The sequence below is a fragment of the Silene latifolia genome, chromosome 10 (genome assembly GCF_048544455.1).
Source record: "Silene latifolia isolate original U9 population chromosome 10, ASM4854445v1, whole genome shotgun sequence".
Lineage (NCBI taxonomy): Eukaryota > Viridiplantae > Streptophyta > Magnoliopsida > Caryophyllales > Caryophyllaceae > Silene > Silene latifolia.
The window spans coordinates 139,513,821-139,535,711 of NC_133535.1; the positions used below are offsets into that span (position 1 = coordinate 139,513,821).

The 21,891-nt window shown below is 33.8% G+C and overlaps 1 protein-coding gene across 1 annotated transcript; it reads right to left on the bottom strand.

Moving 5' to 3' along the window:
- Positions 1 to 7,181: 7,181 nt before the first annotated feature.
- On the bottom strand, positions 7,182 to 9,060 carry LOC141608350 (uncharacterized). Its single transcript, XM_074427713.1, has 3 exons — positions 8,726 to 9,060; positions 7,982 to 8,049; positions 7,182 to 7,270 (listed from the first exon to the last, which is right to left on the bottom strand). The coding sequence occupies exons 1-3, from the start codon at positions 9,058 to 9,060 to the stop codon at positions 7,182 to 7,184; spliced, it is 492 nt and encodes a 163-aa protein (XP_074283814.1).
- Between the last annotated feature and the right edge of the window lie 12,831 nt (positions 9,061 to 21,891).

Genomic DNA, 21,891 nt, shown 5'->3' on the forward strand with positions numbered 1-21,891 from the left:
TATATGTTTATTCCTTGTAATATGTTGCGTTGTGATCTAGTAAAGTGGTTTTGAGTAGTTTTCTTGTCCGGAAAGTTATACTGAGTCAGTGTTTATGGGAATTGTGTAAGTTGCGATGACTATCGATGTGGCTGTTGTGCCTCGGGTGGTGATCCGGACACGGTACTTCGTGTTGTGATGCAGGTGTTTTCGCGCTGCGGTACGGCTGTTGGTGGCGGTGTTGCAATGCCGTCATCGGTTGTGGTGGAGTAGGAGGGATGATTATGATACGAGTTTTCAAAAGTGCAGACCAGTTATATAAATTGTTGTTTTGTTTGTTGCTGCTTCCTGTGAGTTTCGGTTGGATATATAGACGGTTGTTTTGTTTATTGATGTTTCTTACCAGTTTAAGCTTGGGAGTGAGGGTAGAGTATGATATGGAAGAGAGTTGTGTATGTTTCTGTTGTTGTCATAGCATAGTGATATCTTGTTGATGGGACATAGTTGCGAGAGATTGTTGGAGTACTTGTGATATTCTTTTAGAGAAGGCATTGGTTGACACAGTAATGGCAAGTGATTCGTGGAACATGTGTTGTACTGATCTGGAAGCTGCAAGTGGTTCATAATCTTCTGTTGAGACAGTGAGTATAGGGTTTTTGGAATTAGTGTCATGTTAAGTTAGGGATGAGTTTTGCGGTAATGAAAGAAAAGAACTTGAGGATCTAATGTGAGTGTGTGTAACAAGTGTGGATCGTGAGTATGCTTTTGGAGATATGTGGTTTATATATAGAGGTATGTCATTTTGCGGTAATGTGGAAGAGTTGGTGTATTGGTTATGTTAAGGATTTTGTGGTATAGGTTAGGTGGCGTGCCGAATGAATGAAGGTATGGGAATTGTTTAAGTAAGAGAGTCTTGAAAATAGGAATGGTTATAGGTGTTGAGGTCATAGGCGGTTATCTTTGACATGCGGTGGTGATGAGGATAATGAGAATATATAGCTCAAGATCTAGTATTAGTGAGTTACGAGGACGTAACATTTATCTTAAGAGGAGTAGGATGCGATAAAAGAGAGTTTGATGGTTGTGCATGTTGTAACATAATTGGAAGTAGAGTGTGGGTGTAGCATAAAGGATGGATCTTTGTTATGGTTGATTTTATTAAAGGTCATGGTCGTGCTTGTAGTAGTGTGATGCCTAGGAGTGTGAGAATACTTCAATTGTGTTGACAGTTGGATGATGATGTTATGAGTGTGAGTAAACTTCAAGGACGAAGTTCCTTTTAATGGTGGTAGAATGTAACATTCCGTTTGATGTTTATGAGTGTCTTGATAATGGATGTTTCTTCTGGATAATATGTTAGTGAGACGAAGCTAGCGGCTTTGGTGGATGGTATTTGGTAGTGTATGGAGTTAGTGTCGACAAACTATAATGTGGTGGATATGATATCGTGAGCCATGTTGCGGAGGTAGGTTGTTTTGAGTCGGTATAAGTTGTGGTTGAGGTTTTGTTTTGAGTCTTTGTTGCGTTGTTGCGTCAAGGTCGAGTGGGTATGTTTGTTTTTTAGTACGGGTTGAACTTCGGGGACGAATTTCTTTTTAAGGAGGGAGGACTGTAATACTATGGTTTTTATGTCTATGGGTACTCTATCGAGTGTGTGACACCCTCATTCATTGCGGAAAAGTAAACACATAATTCTAGATAAAAACTGCATAAATATGTTTGTAATAGGTTCATTTGGGTAAAAACCTGTAATTTTTAAAACCGAAAACGAAACCTGAACCTGTTATAAAAATATCCAAATGGGAAGGTGTCAAACATGCAAGGTCTAAAATAAATCTCATACATAAAACATCGCTAAAGTCGCGAAACAAAGTTATACAACCCAAATATGAAAAAGGGAGACATATGTCCCTAAAAAGTATATGACATAAAAAGTGTTTAAGGGTCACAATAAAATAAAGTCAATCTAGGTCCCAAGGTTACTTTGCTCGCTAGCTCGTCCACGTACCCCATATATGCATCACCTACCTGTCAATCGCATTTTATACAAATACGAAAGCCACAATCAGTGGGGAGTAACTCCGAGTTCTCCCAGCCACGAAATGTCATAATTAACATAACATGTAAACGTAAGAATATGAATATGAATAACACATAGCCTTAGCATATAGATGCTAAACAATCGTGCTTATCATGTGAACAACAATATAACAACACATAGTCCTAGCATGTGAATACTAGACCGACTCATACTATACTATCATGTGAATCACATAACATCCGGGAATCCAAACTCTATGAACCATAGCCGGCTTGCATCTCACCTTCTATGATTCATAAAATCATCAAACAAGAAAGGACAATATATCTAGAGACAGGCATAAGTTCCTAGTACCGTCAATAGTCACTCTGTAACTTGAGTCTATACCACGAGGTAAGGTAAACACCCTAATCCTAAACCTACGCAGACCTAGCGACATGCGGAAAACTACCGCATCCAAGACCCATGATAACAACACATGAGTACCCCTAAGGAGTCCACCAAAGGGTTGGCAAGTACTTAAGCTGACCACATACTTCTAAGAGTACGTCAGAAGGTCATGCCCTAACTTGGATAAAGCTGACCACATACTTCTAAGAGTACGTCAGGAGGTCATGCCCTAACTTGGATAAAGCTGACCACATACTTCTAAGAGTACGTCAGGAGGTCATGCCCTATCTTGGATATAAACCCACCAAGCTCGGACACAGAGGCTATTAAGCGATGAACATATACTCGTCAAAGACTATAATGGCCTATCTATGACGAAGGCCGAAATACTCACCTAGGACCTAGTCCCAGCTTGAATACTTTAGCCCACGCCACACAAGACAAGTAGGACACCCAATTAACCATAAGAGGGGCAAAGAGTCCAAACTTGCACACACAAATGATCATACACACCCTAGCATATGAAAGGCTACGCAAGAGCATATTCAGCTGACAATCCAACAATATCTCCAATATCAATAATAATCCAGATTCCAGCTAACCAACAGTACCATAATCCATGAGAACAAGCTAAAATGGCAAAGAGGCAACAAGACTCAAGCATAAGGCATCCAAAGCATCCAACAACCAACATGTGAAATGATAATTACAAATATCAAGGCATAACATAAAACATCCAATAACAACCAATCTCACCTCAAAGACAAACCCTCGACCCGAGTCCCGCGACGGGTCATCGGTCAAATCGAGGCTGACCGGTTTAAACCTAGTTTGACCAAACTCGTTCGGTCAATCTAGCCCAGCTCAGAGTCTTGGCCCATTTTGGCCCAAATCACAACATTCATTACAATATCATTCTCATGCAATATCCCAATTTCTATCATGTGAGCACTATCAACATAAAGAAAACATTCCAACTTACAAAATAACTAATTCCACAAAATTCTCGCATAATAAAATAGCATAAATAACCGTCTCACACAAGGGTAAACTTTTCTATAAATTTTAATCGATAAAACGACGCCATTTACTCATAAGGACTCCGAATTGAGTGATTCAAGTGGCTAAACCACCTAATTTTTCGATGCCGTTCAATCTGTCATATTTTTGGAAACATTAGAAACCGTCTCGGTCCGGTACTGACGCGTTCCAGCCAAAACACGGACTTGTCACAACACATAATTCCTCGTCCAAATTTGTTCCAAACAATAATATACAAATGGGTAACATAAATTGAACATAAGCATACTCATCTTACTCCATTCATTCATTTATCAACAAGATCATCTCAAACAACAACAAACAACAACAACCAACAACAAACGACAATAAACAACAACAAACAACAAATACAACTACTAATCTGACAAATATTCGTCGAGTGACTCGGAATAGTTACCTTAAGCTAGAAAAAGAGAACAATAACACTTGAGAAAGAGGCCTAGAAACCGAAATCACTCATCATCTTCTACAATATATGAGTCACCTAACTTATCTTCAAATTCTTCACCTATAAGAACAACAAAAACACAATTATTAAGCTTAAATTCGAAAACCCTAAAAGATGACCTTAAAAAAAAATTGGAGGAAATGAAAATAAAGCTTACTAGTAGATGAGGATTGAAGAGAGGATTCCAAATATATAATTTTTATGAGATTTGGTGGAGAAATGAAGGATTTATGGTGGATTTAGGGATTGTAAGGAGGATTTTTGAGATGAATTTGGTGTTTGATGAAAGGAAGAGAGAGAATGAGAATTGAGGAAATGAAAGATTAAGAGGAGACCCATGGAGGATGGAGGGTGCATGGTTTGGGGTAGGGTGTTTGGGTGAGTTTCAATTGTTTACGTTTTGGTTCGTTTCGACGGAAATTGAAATATTCGTCGAACGCGATTTCCGAGAATATTAAAGTTCTTAAACACGATTTTACTAAAAGATTAAGTACTCATATGCCCAATATCCAAACTCGTTTACCCAACGATCGTAAGAAATGGAAAAATCCCAATTTTACGACTTTTATCCGAAATCTATTTTATCAAAGGAAAAGGTTTAAATATAGTTTAAATCACTTTTAAACATTTCTAAACTATCAAAAATAATTACATTTCTTCAAAAATAAAATAAAATTATATTTATCAAATTACTATTATTTCAAATAAATTAATATTAAATTAAAATAGATTAAATTGTTACTTTTAAAATATAATAAGGGTCTTCAAAATTACGGGGTGTTACAGAGTGGGGCTTACTCTGTCGAGTAAGTATGTTTTTATACGAAACAGTAGGCTACCTGATGGGTACTCGATCGAGTATGTTGGGCACTCGATCGAGTAAGTGACTTACTCGATCGAGTAAGTGAGTCTTACGGGTTATTTTAGCCGGATTTTGTTAATAACGCGTGATTAGTATAAAAGGACTCCGTCATTCTTTTTAATCACTTTTCACCTTTTCTAAAACCTTTCAAGAGAAAAAGAAGTTATGTAGCTTTCACTCATCTCGTTATTAGCAAATCATAAGGGCTAGAGTCGTCGGATCATTGTGTTCTTTACGCCGTTGAAACCGTCGTATTGTGGGTAAGCTTCTAGTGTGATTTTTATATCGTTTCATCGATTTTAGTTGAAATCCTAATTGGATAATTTAGGGGGTTTGGAGAGTATTGTTGATGTTAGATTGTGATTGTTTGATTGTGTGTTTATAGGAGGTGATTTTATTGAAGAAAGATTTTGATTAACTGATTGTGACGATCTTGGTGGTTGCTTTTCCAGGTAGGGTTTCCCTACTCAGTTATTGTATAAATGATTATAAGATGGTTGATTGGTTGATTGGCATGATGATTATATCATAATCGGTATTGGCATTGTTTTGAATTGATATTGTGATTGTATAGTGTGGTTGTTGTATATCATATCGTTGTTGGATTTGGAGTTGGTGATTGTTGATAGTATAATGTTGTTAGTCGTATAACTATCTGTGGTTTGCGAGGTACGTCCTCGGCTGAGTGGAGTCACTTGCGGGAGTCGCTTCACGCCCTTGATTTGCCTTCTGTGGAACCCGCCACAGAAGGGATGTGCACATTAAGGAACATGAGTTATTCGCTCGATGGAGATGAGCGGGGCTTAGGTGGGAACGGCTTTGGTCTCCCACTGGCGGTGAGGAATATCTGTTGCGATGGATATTTTGGCAGGGCTACACACTTTAGTGTGTAGTCAGATGATTGCTGATGTGACGGTGTTGGAGATTGTGATTGTGTATCTATTGTTGTTTATCTTATATTGTTTATGTAGTAACTGACCCCGTTTAAATGTTTTAAAAACTGTGGTGATCCATTTGGGGGTGGTGAGCAGTTGTCTAGCAGGTATACTTTGGATGCGCAAGGGATAGCTGGGCATGTGTCACCACGAGTCTATTAGAAGTCTTCCGCTGTTATGTCGAACATTGTATTTACGTTAGTTGGTTTTGGTTTTGGAACGGTTGTATTATACTTTACAGTTTTGGGTTTTGATGTATTCACTTAAACTCTTTTATTAAAGTACGTTCTTTTATAGTCTATTTGATATTCATTGCCTTGGGTAACCGAGATGGTAGCATTCTCATGCTTTACGTGATCCTGGTAAGGCACTTGGAGTATGGGGGTGTTACAGTTGCGGGAGGCTGACCTCACGTTCGAGATTGTTCCTTGAGGGTCCCGTCTCAAGGGCGATGTGCACACTAAGAATCTGGGTTTAGGGTTCGTGTTGCGTGCGATGCGAACCTGGATGTCTGCTTCGGGTTGCGATCCGAGCATATGGTACTCCATGTTGCGATGCGAGTATCTTCGGGCTGCGGTTCGGCTCTTGGTGACGGTGTTACAATGCTATCATCGGGTTCTGGAGGATTAGGATTCGGATATTGGAGTTGGAAATGTGGTGTGTGTGTGTGTGTGTGTGTGTGTGTGTGTGTGTGTGTGTGTGTGTGTGTGTGTGTGTGTGTGTGTGTGTGTTGTGTGTGTGTGTGTGTGTGTGTGTGTGTGTGTGTGTGTGTGTGTGTGTGTGTGTGTGTGTGTGTGTGCTTTGTTATTATGATGCATCTATGTACTTGTGATCATTTGTATTATTGAGATTTATTCTTAAGCTATTTTCTAAACCTACGGCGATCCATTTGTTCCTGCAAATAGTGAGCAGTGGGTATGACATGTTGATGTGCTTTCCTTGTTGACGGGACACTAGTACAATTAATGCAATTGTCATTGGTCGTAAACAGTGATTAGCATCGGTTTCCAACTGATGCCAATCCAGGCGATGTAAATGACCTTTTTTGAGGTTGCATCGATTGTTGAACCGATGCTAATTTGCACATATTGGCATCAGTCTTTATTCAATTGGCATCGGTTCATAACCGATGGTAATTTACACATATTGGCATCGGTTGTACCATAAGAACTGATGCCAATTTTTGCATTATTGGCATCAGTTGTAACTTAGGAACCGATGTCAATCATCACCTACAACACTATAAAAAAATTCCGTGCCTGACCAATAATTAAATTATACCACTTGCATTATATTTTCTAAAAGCTTTAGAAAATTCGACAATATCACTTTATAAATTGAACAATCCAAATTTCATAACAACTTCAATACCAACAAATCCAAATCCAATACACCAATTCAACGAATTGTATCCAGCAACAGAAGCACATACATGAAAAACTTTTACTATTCGAGTAATGTAAATCAATCGTTCACTTCATATATATTTTCTTTACAATATATAGCCAAAGCCTCCTGAACCTCGTCCATTTCTTCAAGTGTTATTACTGAACCTGAAAAAACCAACAATGGTCAACTTATTATTGTTGGGCATATATGAAAGAGAAAAGGTTATCTATTGCTCAATTGTGAGTCCATCACTCATAGAAACTCACAAAACCTCATAAAATGAAAATGCATTTTGTGCTTTGAATGTAAACACGCAAGTATGCTGCAAATTTTGACGGACCATCAATTTCAAAAGCAGTAGGACTGACAGATGAGCTAAAACGACTAAGTTTCTAACCTTGGCAACTAAGCCAGCATGAATGCCTCTTCTTCTCATGAGCATTAAAAGGGGTGTTCTTCGTATCTTTCATGATAAAATCCTACTGCTTCCTTTCCTCGAGCATGTTCAAAAAAATTTAATTCTCAATTTGTATTTTAGAAATGTGATCAATCGATAAAACAACAGCTTTCCAACATTTTCTGGCAACCTAATCTACAATAAATAGAGGAAGAAATTTTCTGTGCAGACAAAGCACAAAATGTATTTATAGCTCCTAATAATTGGTTTGGTACTATTAAAAAAAGGGCTGGTTTGGAGTCATGAGTTACAAGTTCTACATACGAAATACCAACCACTCAACGCAGTTAAAAAAAAAAACACTAAGGCTAACCAAGTTCATGCCATACTTACGGTTAGTCATTATGCAAAAATGTTAAAGGCTGACATCTAGAGATATTGTTAACTTCAGTAGGATGAAAGTATAAAAGGATCTCACCTGCATCAGTTTTCAGGGTAGCACTGTTCAGGTTTGAAATAATCTTATTGAAGTTCCTTTGTAGAATTCTGCATAAAAAGGAACAAAAGACTTTTGTGAAGCTATATAAGCTGACCAAAGGGAGATTTGATAATTTCTAGACAGACCGATATTGAATGTAATCACATCAAAACCTAAAAATAGGTACAAACCATTATAGTGAAGTAAAACGGTCTTTTATCATTTCTTCATTAATCTCCGAATATGGAACTTATTAGGCAAACTACTACTTCATACTCCCTCCCATTCAAACCAAAGATAACACTTCTCCAATATACGTGAGGAGTATTATATTAAAGTGTTAACTTTGATTTGGATGAGAGGAAGTATTAGATAGAGCTTTCACATAGGTAAAAAAAACTATAGAAAAGAGTATGTGGTATTTCAAGAGTATGTGTGATTTGAAGGGATTTCTTTTGGTAAGTTGGTAGTTATCCTATAAATTAATGAATTGTATAATGACGTATAATTAATTTATTTTATTATTTAATAATAATTTACTTTTCTACTAAAAAATAATTCAAGAATAACACAATTTTATTGGTCATCACACCTTAAGACCCGAGACATTATCTTTATGACAAATTTTTTTTTGAAAAAAACATTTATAAGCATTAATATTAAGGAGGTAAATCAAATGAGTCCAATAATACAAGTGGTGCAATAGTCTCAGGAATTATCCCAACCCAAAACCGTGTTGAGTACGATAACGGTAATAGGTGAGCTAATCCATGTGCCACCGCATTCCCATTTCTACGAGTAAAATTAAACTTAATGCAAGTAAAAGAATTAGCAATATCCAGGACCGTTCTACCAATTCTACCAAAGTAATTTAAGGGAAAAGTCCTCGCCCTCAACATATTAATCAAAGTCATTGAATCAGACTCCAACTCAACATTCTGAAGACCCATTTGTCGAGCCGTACGCAATCCAAATTCAGCCGCTTTAGCTTCAGCAATTTCCGGAGTCCACTTTTCATATACTTGAACAACACCCGCTCTTTCAACTTTACCCTCAAAGTCTCGAATAACCATGCCCATTCCGCTATCTTTATGACAAATTGACAATGCTTCTACAAAAAAAACCTTTCAATCAACCTTACAAAATTCAAGGAAAGTTGCTAATTTGCTCACTCATTGGGCCTTGTTATGTGGGTAAAGAGGCCCAAAAACGTGTTTCACAAAATCTAAGATAAAATCACAAAAAATGGATCACTCAATTAACTCAACTACTATACATCGGAAACTTGGAAGAGTTTTATAATAGACAAACTAGTTTTGTGACCCGTGAAATTCACGGGATCTTTTGTTTTTTACTATGATATTTTTAGTGAATCAAATCATAACATTCTACAATATGATTTCATGTTTTAAGACTTCTATAAAATCAAGACAAATTAGTTTTTTTGTACAATAGTTTTATGTAAAATCAGAAACTAAAGTGTTATATAGTAAATACTTTTATCAAAACCATGTCATTATTTGACGTTCTTTTATGAGGCTTTTAAATGGAAAGTGGTGTTACTCAAATCCTTTTACGTGCTTTGTGATATGTCAAATATGCGCAAATGGAAGCTGATTAAAATCAATTAATAATACAGGTATTCGCATAATCGAAAACTGAAGTACCTCAGTGGAAGTTGATTAAAATCAATTAATAATACAGGTATTCGCATAATCACATTACATGAAACCATAATATTATCAAACAAAGATCGCCAAACATGCAACACCCTCACTAATTAGATATTAAAATTTTATCAACAAATCCGAAATTAATATAAAACACACGATTAGAATTGTTGTGACAAAAACTAACATTTCACAGCACCCATAATATTGTAGCTAGTACTATAATAAATTGCGGAACTAAGAATTTGAAAGGAGCAACTCGTAATAATTGGATCATTAAGTCCCTATACTTCATCCATTAAACAATATTAAGCAAAAATGTGCTTTGACATTTCTCCAAATTTTCCACCTTGGGGATTCAACCGTATACTTCAAAATAGATAAACTAAGCATTCCACTCAATCATGTTTTCTATCAAAAGCCATTTTGAATAGGCATGTGTCTCATGTGTATAATTAAAGAAAATGAAAATTAAATTTAAGGTGTACAAAAGAATAATGTAGATGTAAATAAACTTTTTAGATTTCTCTCATCTTTATAGTTATTAATAATTGATAATTAATTCACCTCACTAATTTAACATCTAACTCCTTTCTTAAATGATAATTTTTGGGCTTTTCACTCCATTATTTATGCTACCTATTATCTATGTCAATAAGATTGAGATCCTCGCAAATTCAATTTCATTCTATGAGTGTTATTTTTCTAAGGAAAAATGATGATTAAAAAACAACACATATCAAAATAAAGCATACATTTGAAAGTTTTTGAAATACTAATTTTTTTTATGAACCTAAAAACAGTTAGTCATTTACATTCATGTTGTCAATCTTATAGTTAGTTTATAATATAGTATTGAGTCGAATGAATTGAGTATTTGTTTAAGTAATTCTAATATTTCTCTTCTTAGTCTTCTTTCTTCAATAAACCATCCCTACATAAAAAAAAAATCACTTAGTCATTAATTTTTGTTATTAATTTAAGTTTCTCTTAAATAATGGAAGAAAGATGACATTGAGTCTAAAGATGTAAGTATATTTACCTTTGAATAGCACAATACCACAAATCTCAATATCCCTAAATAAGAAATAAACAACAAATATGCGAGGTTAAAAATGTGATGTACTTCATAACCAATGGAAAATAAAATAAATAAATGAATTCTTAATTTAAAACTTTAATACATTTACCTTGATGCTGATACAATGATAAAAAAAAAGTTAGTGACATATACAATTCTTTTCGCGATAGCGGTACAAAAATATTTACTTAAATGTTGTCTCACAAATGTTGTCTTCCGTCAAAAACTTATAGTCAATCTTGTAGTTAGTTTATAATATAGTATTGAGTGGAATGAAGGGAGTAATTGTTTAAGCAATTCTAATATTTTCTTTCTCCATATAGTATTTTTTTCTCCAATGAACCATCTATAGGGAAAAAAAAGGACAAAATCCATCGAGTAATTAATAAGAAATAAAATGGTGAAATTTGATTTACGTGATATTAATATTATCGTTATTAATTTAAGTTTTTATTTAAATAATAATAGAAAAGGGCATTGAGCCATAAAGATGTAAGTATATTTATTTACCTTCGAATAGCACAACACCACAAATCTTGATAGTTCCTACATAAGAAAGTTTTAAAAAGTGATGAGCAACCAATTGAACTTAAAAACAAATAAATGAATTATTATTTTAAAACCTTAATACATTTACCAAACCTTAATACATTTACCTACCACAAATCTTGATAGTTTCTACATAAGAAAGTTTTAAAACGTGATGAGCATTTCATAACCAATGGAACTTAAAAATAAATTATTAAATTATTAATTTAAAACCTTAATTCATTTACCTTACCTTAATACACTTACCTTGATGTTGATATAGTGATAAGATTTAAAAAAGACTATTTACATATACAACTACGATTTTATTGGCGATGAGGGCAAAAAAATATTGGCGTGAAATTTGGCTCACAAATTTTGTCTTACATCGAACATTTATATCCAATTGAAGATGCATGTTATGACTTTTGGGTGTCTTTTTATTATTATCATCAAATTTAATATATATAATAATTATGTAGTAAGGTTTTAGGACTTTTGAGCATTCTTTTTCATTATTAGCAAATTTAATATAAACATAAATATGGAGCAAGGAGAAATGAAATGTTAAAGGTTTGCTTTAATTTTTATTTTATTTTTTATTTTTTTGTTGACAAAAGCCACCTTGTTTAATGTTAAATATGTTATTATTTACTCTTAATATCAACAAAATATTTATTTTTTTAATAAACGGAGTAAATTAGAATTATGTGATATTTATTTGTTGCTTAAAATATTCTAACAATAAACGTCGAAATTTAAAATTTAATATGAATTTTGATTTTAATTGTTGTTTAATTTATCTACAAGCTTAAAAGTCCAAAGTATAATATTTGTAATGCTATTTGCATTTAATATTTCTTTCTTTTTTTCTTTTTTACTTTTAAAATTAGAAATAATGATGTAAACTTTGGTGTAAATTTTAATTATAAATTATGAAATTTTGATGTAAATTTGAAAGGGATATATAAATTTTGGAAAAAATATATATTTAAATTAATGTCATATAATAATAAGTTGATGAAGTGACGTGGCTTTTTGGTAGTGTAAGGTGGCATTTATGACGTGGCATTTTAAGTTCCCCTTTTAATAGTATTATATAGACATTAACTCGCCATGTCATATTAAAATTTGACATGTCATGTGTAGTAAGTGACGTGGCTTTTTGGTAGTGTAAGGTGGCATTTATGACGTGGCATTTTAAGTTCCCCTTTTAATAGTATTATATAGATGTCATATTAAAATTTGACATGTCATGTGTAGTAAGTGACGTGGCTTTTTGGTAGTGTAAGGTGGCATTTATGACGTGGCATTTTAAGTTCCCCTTTTAATAGTATTATATAGATTCTCATTTGTTATGGACAATATCCGTCATAATTTTATAACGAGTCAAATAAAATTTACATGAATAGATAAAGATAAGTCATTTGTATTTTTTTAGGTCCTCTGATTTTATGTTATCTACCTATATGGTAATACTTGACCCGTAACAAGGGAGACTTATTGTTTATAATAAGCTTGATTATTCATACATACAAATATTCATGCAGTCAAAGACACGTAAAGTGAAGGAAAGAATGAATGAAACAAAAGTACTTTAGTAAAAAGCTAATCCAAATATTCCCTTGAAAAGCCGTAACCATACTTCACGATTTTATAATTAAAACAGAAAGTATGTTTGCTTTCTTAATTAATTGGTTTCTCAAATCAATTAGCTTCAAAAATGGCCCCAAAAGTTTGAACAATGATCATGGATTTGCTATCAAGTGTTAGTAGAGCATGGTGTCTTTTTGTTCTACACTTTTGATCATAAATTAAATTAAATTAAATTAAATGATGTGACTAACTATATATTTTGTGCGTCTTTGAGGTAACATAACAAGAATTAGTTTAAGAGATAATTTCGTAATAATTTTATTGTGAAATTATTTTACAGTTTAAAGTAGTACAAAATGTAATAAAAATGCTATGTAATATAGAAAATTTTAGTAATTAAAAATGGTTAATGATAAACAGGTACCTTCATATGAAATGTGTCAAATGACATAAAACTGATTTTTCAATAACTTAGTGAGAAACTGGTTAGCTGAAGTCGTATGCTCCCAAAAATAAGTAATAAAGTCCTATTACCTTAAACTATATAGTAGAGGTAAGTCGGGTGTCAAATACATAGGGAAGGCGATGTAAATAATTGTGTAAGTAATAAAGAGTACAAGTAACTAGAGATATGGGGGTTTTGAGATTGATTAAGCAATAAACTTCTAAACAAATAATAAAGACGGGTGAATTCAGTTGATTAAAAGGTATTGGGTCAACAAATATCTACTATCAACAAACCAATTGGTCTTCGATTGTCTTTAATCCAATTACTCTATTGTGGAAATACGAGTTTCCTTCTTCCTCTTAAGTTTAGCCAACTAACTCAAAACTCGATATTAGAAGACCCTAATTATTGAACAATCTAATCCACGCGTCTAGATTTAATCCAACAACAGCAATAATGATCAAAGGAAGCAATAAAGATAACGATCTTTAGCACACGCGGTTAACGATTCGATTTATATGTTTAGTCTCTACTTCGTCCTAATAACGATGAAACGCATACAAATTATTAGGGTAAAGTTTACTACTTTAGTCTAGATTAATTGAATAATTACAGATTCAATTTCTAAACTTGCAATAAATTAATGAAAGCAATTACTAATTGATCAGATCAGCAAAAGAAACAATAATCATAAAATTAGAGCAAGCGACATAAATAATACTTGAGAAATAAAGAAAGAAAGAACAATCTCACAATTAATTAATCGATAGCTTCAATTGTTGATCCAAGAAATGGAGGATTAGTTCCTCATAATTTTTTAAGCAAAAGATAAATTAGGGTTCTTGAGTATTGTCTAATGATAATAATGATAATGAAAAACAATAAAACAAAAGTCTTATGTATATCCAAGCCCTAAACCAAAGCCACGAAATAAAATAAATCCCGACACAGCATATGGCAACCCGCCAGGCGGCTAGCCATCCTAGCCTGTCTACTGTGCTGCTTCTTATTGACATTCTGACCTCCTATGGTGGCTCGCCTGGCTACCCACTTGTGTCGTTTGCTTGGCTTGCTAGGCTAGTCTCTTACACCGCTTGTATCTTCTTCTTCTTGTCAAAACAAGCCTCTAGCTTTCAACTCGGGTCTCCAACTTCATCAAACATCCAAGCTCCAAACTCGGTTCCTACCTTGACTATCCATACTCGGGATAACTCGATACAATTACACATTATATGAACGAAACAACTGCTAAACATATATGAACACCCACTATGCCGCATAAAATACCGCATTTAGCTCCTCTAAAATCACTTAATTGACCGTCTTATAATATGCAAAACCCGTCTAATCAGAAACCGTTTTTTTACAAGTCTTTGTACATAACAAATGGTTCTGTTCTTTTACTATGAATGTCTAGAGATAGTCTCTATGTATTCCTCCGTAAATAGGTAGAGTAAGTGTACATTTTATCCTTTTACTCCTTACTAAGTTGCAAGCAGAATAGGGAATTTTGGATCACCGGGGAAAATGTTAGTATTATTCAGTAACGACTTTGTTGTTGTTGTTGTTGTTGTTGTTGTTGTTGTTGTTGTTGTTGTTCCCTGCCGTTCTTATAAATGTAATTACGTTTTGGTCTTTTGTTTTACATAATTAACTATTTTGCAATCCGTAAATAAGATCGCTATATTTGAAAATTCATAAAAATTTCTTTGCCAAAACTTGCTTGGTTAGACTTGATTCATCCAAGTCGTTTGATTGACAAATATTTTGGTCTTGGAAAAAAGAGCAAAAATAAAAATAGGGATGGCAAAAGAGGGATGTCCAAGAAGAGTGTCTCCCAGGCAGCACCAAGGCAGGGCCCTCTTTGGCGCCGGTGTCTCCGTAATGCTTCTTGTTGTTATTCACCATTTCAGTTTTATGCATCAAACCAATGCATGGCCCCAAAAGATGGAAAGTCAAATTAATGACTTTCATTCCTTCCTAAAACTTCCTTTCTTGCTTTCACTTTCACTCAATTCATGGATTTTTGTTCCCAAGATTATAATTCTTGTACTAGATACTCCCTCCGATTCACACCAATGATAACATGGGTGAATATGAGTTATTTAAGAAAAGTGAGATAAGTGAGGGGTAAAGTTGGAAAGTTTGATTGGGCCACTTGAATAATGTAATGTTTAATTACATTGAGTGAGTGAGTGGATCATTTGATGACAAATTTGTAAAGAAAGATTCTTGGGTACACCGGGTGTACAATTTATTGTACACCCTAACCAATGATAAACTTTTAATCATATTCCATTTAGATTTTGCTTTATTATTTATAGAAAGTGTGGGTAATTTTAATAATATTATTGGCTCGCGTGTACGATGACGTGGTACACTCGGTGTACGCAGAATTATAGAACTTGTAAATAGGTAGTGAGTATAAGGATAACTTAGTCATTTTTTAGGCCAAATAAGGTATGTTACCATTGGTGTGGATCTTCCGTTTTAGGTAATTGTTACACCCAGTGGTGGAGCTAGGGGGGGGGGGGGGCTAGCAGGGGCGGTCGCCCCCCCTGGCGGATGAAATTTTCGAAGTTTTTAGTTAAATTTTTCGAAATTTTTTTGGGGTGCCTTATGAAATTAGTCGTTCGCCCCCCCTAAAATTTTTCGCCCCCCCTAAGTTCAAATCCTGGCTCCGCCACTGGTTACACCATTGGTGTGGATCGGAGAAAGTAGTAAATAATTTCTTTCCCACTAATTTATTTATCTTTTATATTCTTTGTGAGAGGTATTTTAATTAAAGGTAAACAAATGAAAAGGATGGAGGAAATAACTTTTTTGTTTAATGAAAAATTTGTATGATCAAGTCTAGTCTAAATCTAAATCATATTTACTTAGATTATAATCATGACCAAAAGAATGCTATCCTAAAACTATTTGTGAATTTAGTTTAATGTGAGTAAAAATTCGAGTTGAGATAAATTAATCATAAACACGTTTTAATATCAATATATGTTATGCATAAGCGTTAAAAACTAATGTAATGGTTGGTGCTAGTTGAAATTTAACACCTTGACAACACCGTGATAGATCTGACTGCTAGATAATTTTTTCTTTTCTTTTAGTAAAAAAGTCATCTATCCTATTTTTATTTTATATGGAGTATCTATTAATTTGTCACCTAGGTGATATCTACTCCATAATTTTTTTTGGGTGGAAATGGAGTTATAAGGGCGATTTTAATGCTGGCGGGATTTGAGCTCAGGTTATGAACATCAACTTTTATGACTTCACCAATTAAAGTAGTTGTTAACCAAATGAGTTTGGTGTAGTGTTTGCTCACCTCATCCCTTAACTATGAGATCAAGGGTTCGATCCCTGCCCATGGGAATGAAGCAAGCTCTTTGCCCAGCCGTTTACCTCTTCGTAAGAGCACACGCGACGAGGGAATTATACACTGTTATCGACGATGGGCACCTCGATTTAAACAAAAAAATCAATTAAAGTAGTTGACATCTGCGTATCTTCTCCATACTTGACATTGCATGATGTTTCATTTGACGATTGGTATTTTCAATGGGCTTAGAAATAAATGGAATTACCAATGAAAAGGGGTCATAAATCAAAGACACGAACGTAGGTTATTAGAACGCATACAAAATAAAAGATCTCAAAAAGTACAAATGTACTACCAGCATTTTTTTACTGACATGTACAGTATAACTGAAATGTAGCATCCAATTGCACTAGGGTTTTTACATATAATAAGAAAATACTCCGCAAGGGAACTGTACCCAAACATTAAGTGATACACAAATAAAGCAACGATAGTGCATGCATGATAAAAATAGATTTTGTGATTGACGATATATACCTCTCATCTTTATGCTTTTTTTACTTTGACCAACCCCAACTATCAAAATGTCAATTAAACATTAAAATGCATGCATGATAAGTTCCCAAAATTAGGGGTTCATATGACCATAAACCTTTTCTGGAACTTTATTAAGATAATGTTGTTTAGGATGAGTAGATTTTTTTAGGAGACGGTTTATCAATAAATTTATTAGGAGATTAATTTTAATTTGAAGTAAATATGATACCAAAAGTCATAAATTGAGTATGTATAAATGGTGGTATTAATATAAAGTTATTATCTACTATTAGAGAATATTATATTAGAAATATTATCTTTAAAATGGGTACATTTTTTTTAATTATGATAATAGGTACGAAATGAAAAAGTCATTATAAGTCACAATTAATAATAAAATGGTATGAAAGATACTTAGACTCCGTTTGACAAGATATTTCATGTACCTATTTTGACTGAAGTAGCTTTGTGATAAAAATTTCAGGTAGCGTATTTTTCTAGAAGTGTTTGACAAGTAGCTTATTTGCCCATAAAAGCTACCTGAAATGAAATGCTACCTAGAGTAGCATTTCACATTTCAGGTACCTGATTCTTGGTAATATTACCTTTTTATCCTTTTAATTTATAATATATTAAATAATTATTATATCCTTTTACGTCATTTTACCAAAATAAGCTACCTTTTCAGTTAGTTTGCCAAACAATTTTTTATATAATCAGTCACCTTATCAGCTACCTTTTCAGGTTTCAGTTACCTTTTCAGGTTTCAGCTACCTTTTCAGTTCGTTTTACCAAACAGAGCCTTAAAAGGGTACAGAAAAATGGTCTCGCAATAACTTATTGAGATACCCTCTCTCACAAGACATTGTGTTTTTGGGAGGAGAGTTTCTCTCCATTTCCTAAAAAGAAATGGAGAGGTCATTTCCTTTCGGTGGTCCAGATCGTATTCTGGTATCATCGAACGGCTCAAAATTTATGTATAAAAATAAAGAGATAATGAGGTTTGATGGGAAAAATATTATTAAATGTGTTTAAGAGAGGAAATGGAGAGGAAATGGAGAGGATCCATTCTCTATTTTAGGAAACATATAAAAGACCTTTTTTGAAAAAAAAAAATACATAGAAATTTTGGAGTGAAAGGCTAGTTTATAAGTTAGTGCGAGAAGGGGCGGTTCAAGAATTTTACCGATAAGCCGATAAGTTTCAATTTTACATCGTTTATAAAATTAAAATTAAAATTAAAATCGTAGTTTTCTTATTAATATGATAGGCCATTTAATTTGTGACTAGTTTACGTGGACTTCCCTAAAATTTGATGTTTCATACGTAAAAGTGAACTTTTGGTCATTTATTATTTAAATGAAGAGATGTAATTTTTTTTTATTTAATCCAAGAACAAAGCATGAAATAAAAAGAAGGTTAACATAATAATGATAACTAAAAAAGGTATCACAATATAATTTGTGTTCGTTTGTGATTTTTTTTTTTTTTTTTTTTTTTTTTTGAGTAGGTAGAGAATATATGAGAGAAACTTGGCATGCGCAAAAGAAGATGAAAAATGGATGTATAATTGAGTGCAAACAAAGCATGGCAAACCCTAAAGTAAACTTTGCTCCCCATTTAACATCATTTCACTCACTTCTTTCCTTCTCATTTCGAGGCCAAACCCTACATTTATATACCATTTCCTCCTCCTTTCAAATCTCAACATCCACCTCTCTTTTTTTTACTACAACCATAAACTATATCTTCTTCATTCCAAACTTAAGAAATCAATATAACTTCTATATGCTTTTTCCCTTAATTGCTTGCTTGCTTTGTTTATATCTTACATTCTTGCCCGCCAAATATGTCTGGTTAAGAAGGAAGTATAGTGGACAATAGGTCCGAGGTTCGAATCCCTCATGCATCCCTGTTATTGTGCTGCCTTGTGGCTAGGGTTGAGCAAAACCGGTTACCCGGCCCGGTTTTGCAAACCGGTTCGGTCCCCGGTTTTAAAAACCTTAAATTTCTTAAACCTCACCCGCACCTCTTTTAATCTGGGTAACCGGTTTTTGTGAAATTTTCAAACCGGATTTGAAAACCGGTTACCCGAACCGGTTTTCGAACCCGGTTTTTGGTTGAATGCTCTTGAATGGCACAATAAACATGCTGCCAATTTGACTTTTGAAGACATTGGTTGTCAAATGTTAAAATTACTTCATAAAAAAGTCATACATATTAAAGTTCAAAGAGTCATAGACATGTAAATGATGTTCAAAACTACAATTAAAGAGTCACACATCTAAAATTACTTCATAAAGAAATAGCGTTTTGATGTTTTGGGCTTAAGTCTTGGCTTGGGTGTGTTTAATTCATAGATGAAATTATATTTTTGAGAAAAACGTCAATCCGGTTTTAAAAGCGGTCTCCGGTTTGATTTTATTTAAACCCGCACCCGCACCTCATTTATGCTTAAAAATTCGGTTCGGGCCCCGCACCGAAAAAAACCCGAATTTTTCGGTCTCCATTATTCGGGTTTCGGTCCGGTTTCGGTTTAAAAATGCGGTTCGGTTTTTTGTGCTCAGCCCTACTTGTGGCTCATTTGACAAAAAAAAAAAACAAAATCTTACATTCTTACCTACTTATCAAATTTAACTTGATATTGATACATACGTGCCTCTACTAAAGGTCTATAGATTTCGTAATTTATTATTTATATGTATATTGTTTTAAATGTTGGTCGTAAATCTTGCCAAAAAAAAACATTTTCAACCGAGGTAGTTGATCATATCTTTATATAAACTAGGGTGAGTTACCCGATTATATTTATGTCAATCGAATTCTATTTACTGTTCCCAATTATTTGTTTACATTTGATTAAAATACTTTTTACAAAAATATAAAAAATAAATAAATGATTGGAACGGAAGGAGTATTTAATGTGTTTCATGGAAAATGGTCATACAAGCAATGAAGCAAACTAGATCCGCTATTTTGTATGAAACTCTCCAACTTGTGAAAATTTAGTCAAAGTTGTTTATTTTGGTTGCATTTTCCATGGCACTAATTTAGAGGGCTTAGATCAACAACTTCCCTTATTTGTGGAATTAACTCATCAAAGCTTCACATAAATTCCCATTTTCTTAAACAAACAACTCAATATATTGGTGAATAACTTTGGTAGATAGGATTATAGGAATGTTTTAGCTAACCTTCTTTTAAATTTTAATTCTTTTACGTGATTAATATCATCAAGTTTGAATGATGTTGGTCGAATACAATTTTATTTGGCGTGCATATTGTTGTCTCTTTGGTTAATAACATTTCCAATTGGATTTCTTACCTACTTTCTTCCTACTCCACCATCTTTCATATTGCATCATTTTAAGCAATCTTTAACAAATTAAAGCACCATATTTTGCCATGAAATTTTCTATTATACTCCATCCGTCTCAGTCATTTGTTTAACTATTTTATTTTTGGGTGTCTTAGTTAATTGTTTAGCATTCTATTTGGGAGACGGAGGGATCGGAGTATATATCATAGTATGGTACGTAGTACTCCCTCCGTCCTGGTCATTTGTTGTCCTTTTCCATATTGTGGTGTCTCAGTCAATTGTTGTCCCTTCTATTTTAAGAATGAACTTGATGAGCAATTTGATCATTCACACTCAATTTGTTCCACTTGTCATTTAATAATTGGTCACTTCCTCTTTCCTTGGCCTTTGTGCCAAAATCAAAGGACAACAATTGACCGAGACGGGACGGAGGGAGAATGTCTTTTCAATGGTTTATGGGGGCAATATCTTTCCCTTTTCCTTTCTGACCCAACCTTTTCATCATACTTTTTTATGTCATAAGATTGTAGTTTGAAGTCATTATCATATATTATGAGATAAAACATCATAATTGTAAATGATCTACATTCTTCTTGATTTTCTTCTTTCCAATATCAGGTAGGCTTCTAAAGAAGTTTCTTCTCGGGTTTGACTTGGGGAGAAAGTCAAATGTACCGAGACTCGTCCCTGTAATCTGATTTGATTTGTTGGTCGATAAAAAATGCTATTTATGGAAGATCCTTGATGGATAAGTTTTTTTGGGTGTAAAGGGTATCACAAGCCTAATATGTTGCTGACGGAATTGGAACTCGAATTATGAATACCACTCCTCATATTTTTTGTCAGCTAAGCTAGCTGACATGCATTTATCTGCGCCTTATTGATGATGACATTGATGAATATGGAGATAAAATGGAAAGCGGTATTGGTTAGGTTCAATCTGAAAACGGATTTTACGAAGTTGTAGTAGTAATATACGATCTCTGATTGAGCCGCGCCAATATCACTTTCTGCATCCTTTCAAACTAGGGTTTTGTTCTTCTTACTTGTCATGTTCTTCACTTATTTAATTACTGTAGTAAGTATCTCAACTTTGTATGCATGAAATTGTTGCTAGCCTGGTCAATAACAATAGTATCTTTCAGTGCCTAATAGTATACTCTCTTTTCAATAGAATTTCATACGTTTAATTAAAATATACCTTACATATGAATAAAAAAGGTATGGAATTCATTTGATTTGAATGAAGGGAGTACAAATTATTTCGTTTTAAATTTTAACAATCTTATTAAGCTTTTGTGTGTAGAGTTGAAGCTGGCACTGAGATGTAGCCATGTAGGTTGGTAATAATGCAAGCAAATCCTACAAGCCATGAGGTACATTACTAAACATTCTCTTTTCTCCTGTCT

Coding starts and splice junctions, on each gene's coding strand:
- LOC141608350 (XM_074427713.1), bottom strand. CDS start 9,060: ATGGGCATGGTTATTCGAGACTTTGAGGGTAAAGTTGAAAGAGCGGGT. Junction 8,050..8,725: donor GCTCACCTATTACCGTTATC/GTACTCAACACG, acceptor CTTTTTATGCAG/AATTCTACAAAGGAACTTCA. Junction 7,271..7,981: donor TACCCTGAAAACTGATGCAG/GTGAGATCCTTT, acceptor TGGTTTTTTCAG/GTTCAGTAATAACACTTGAA.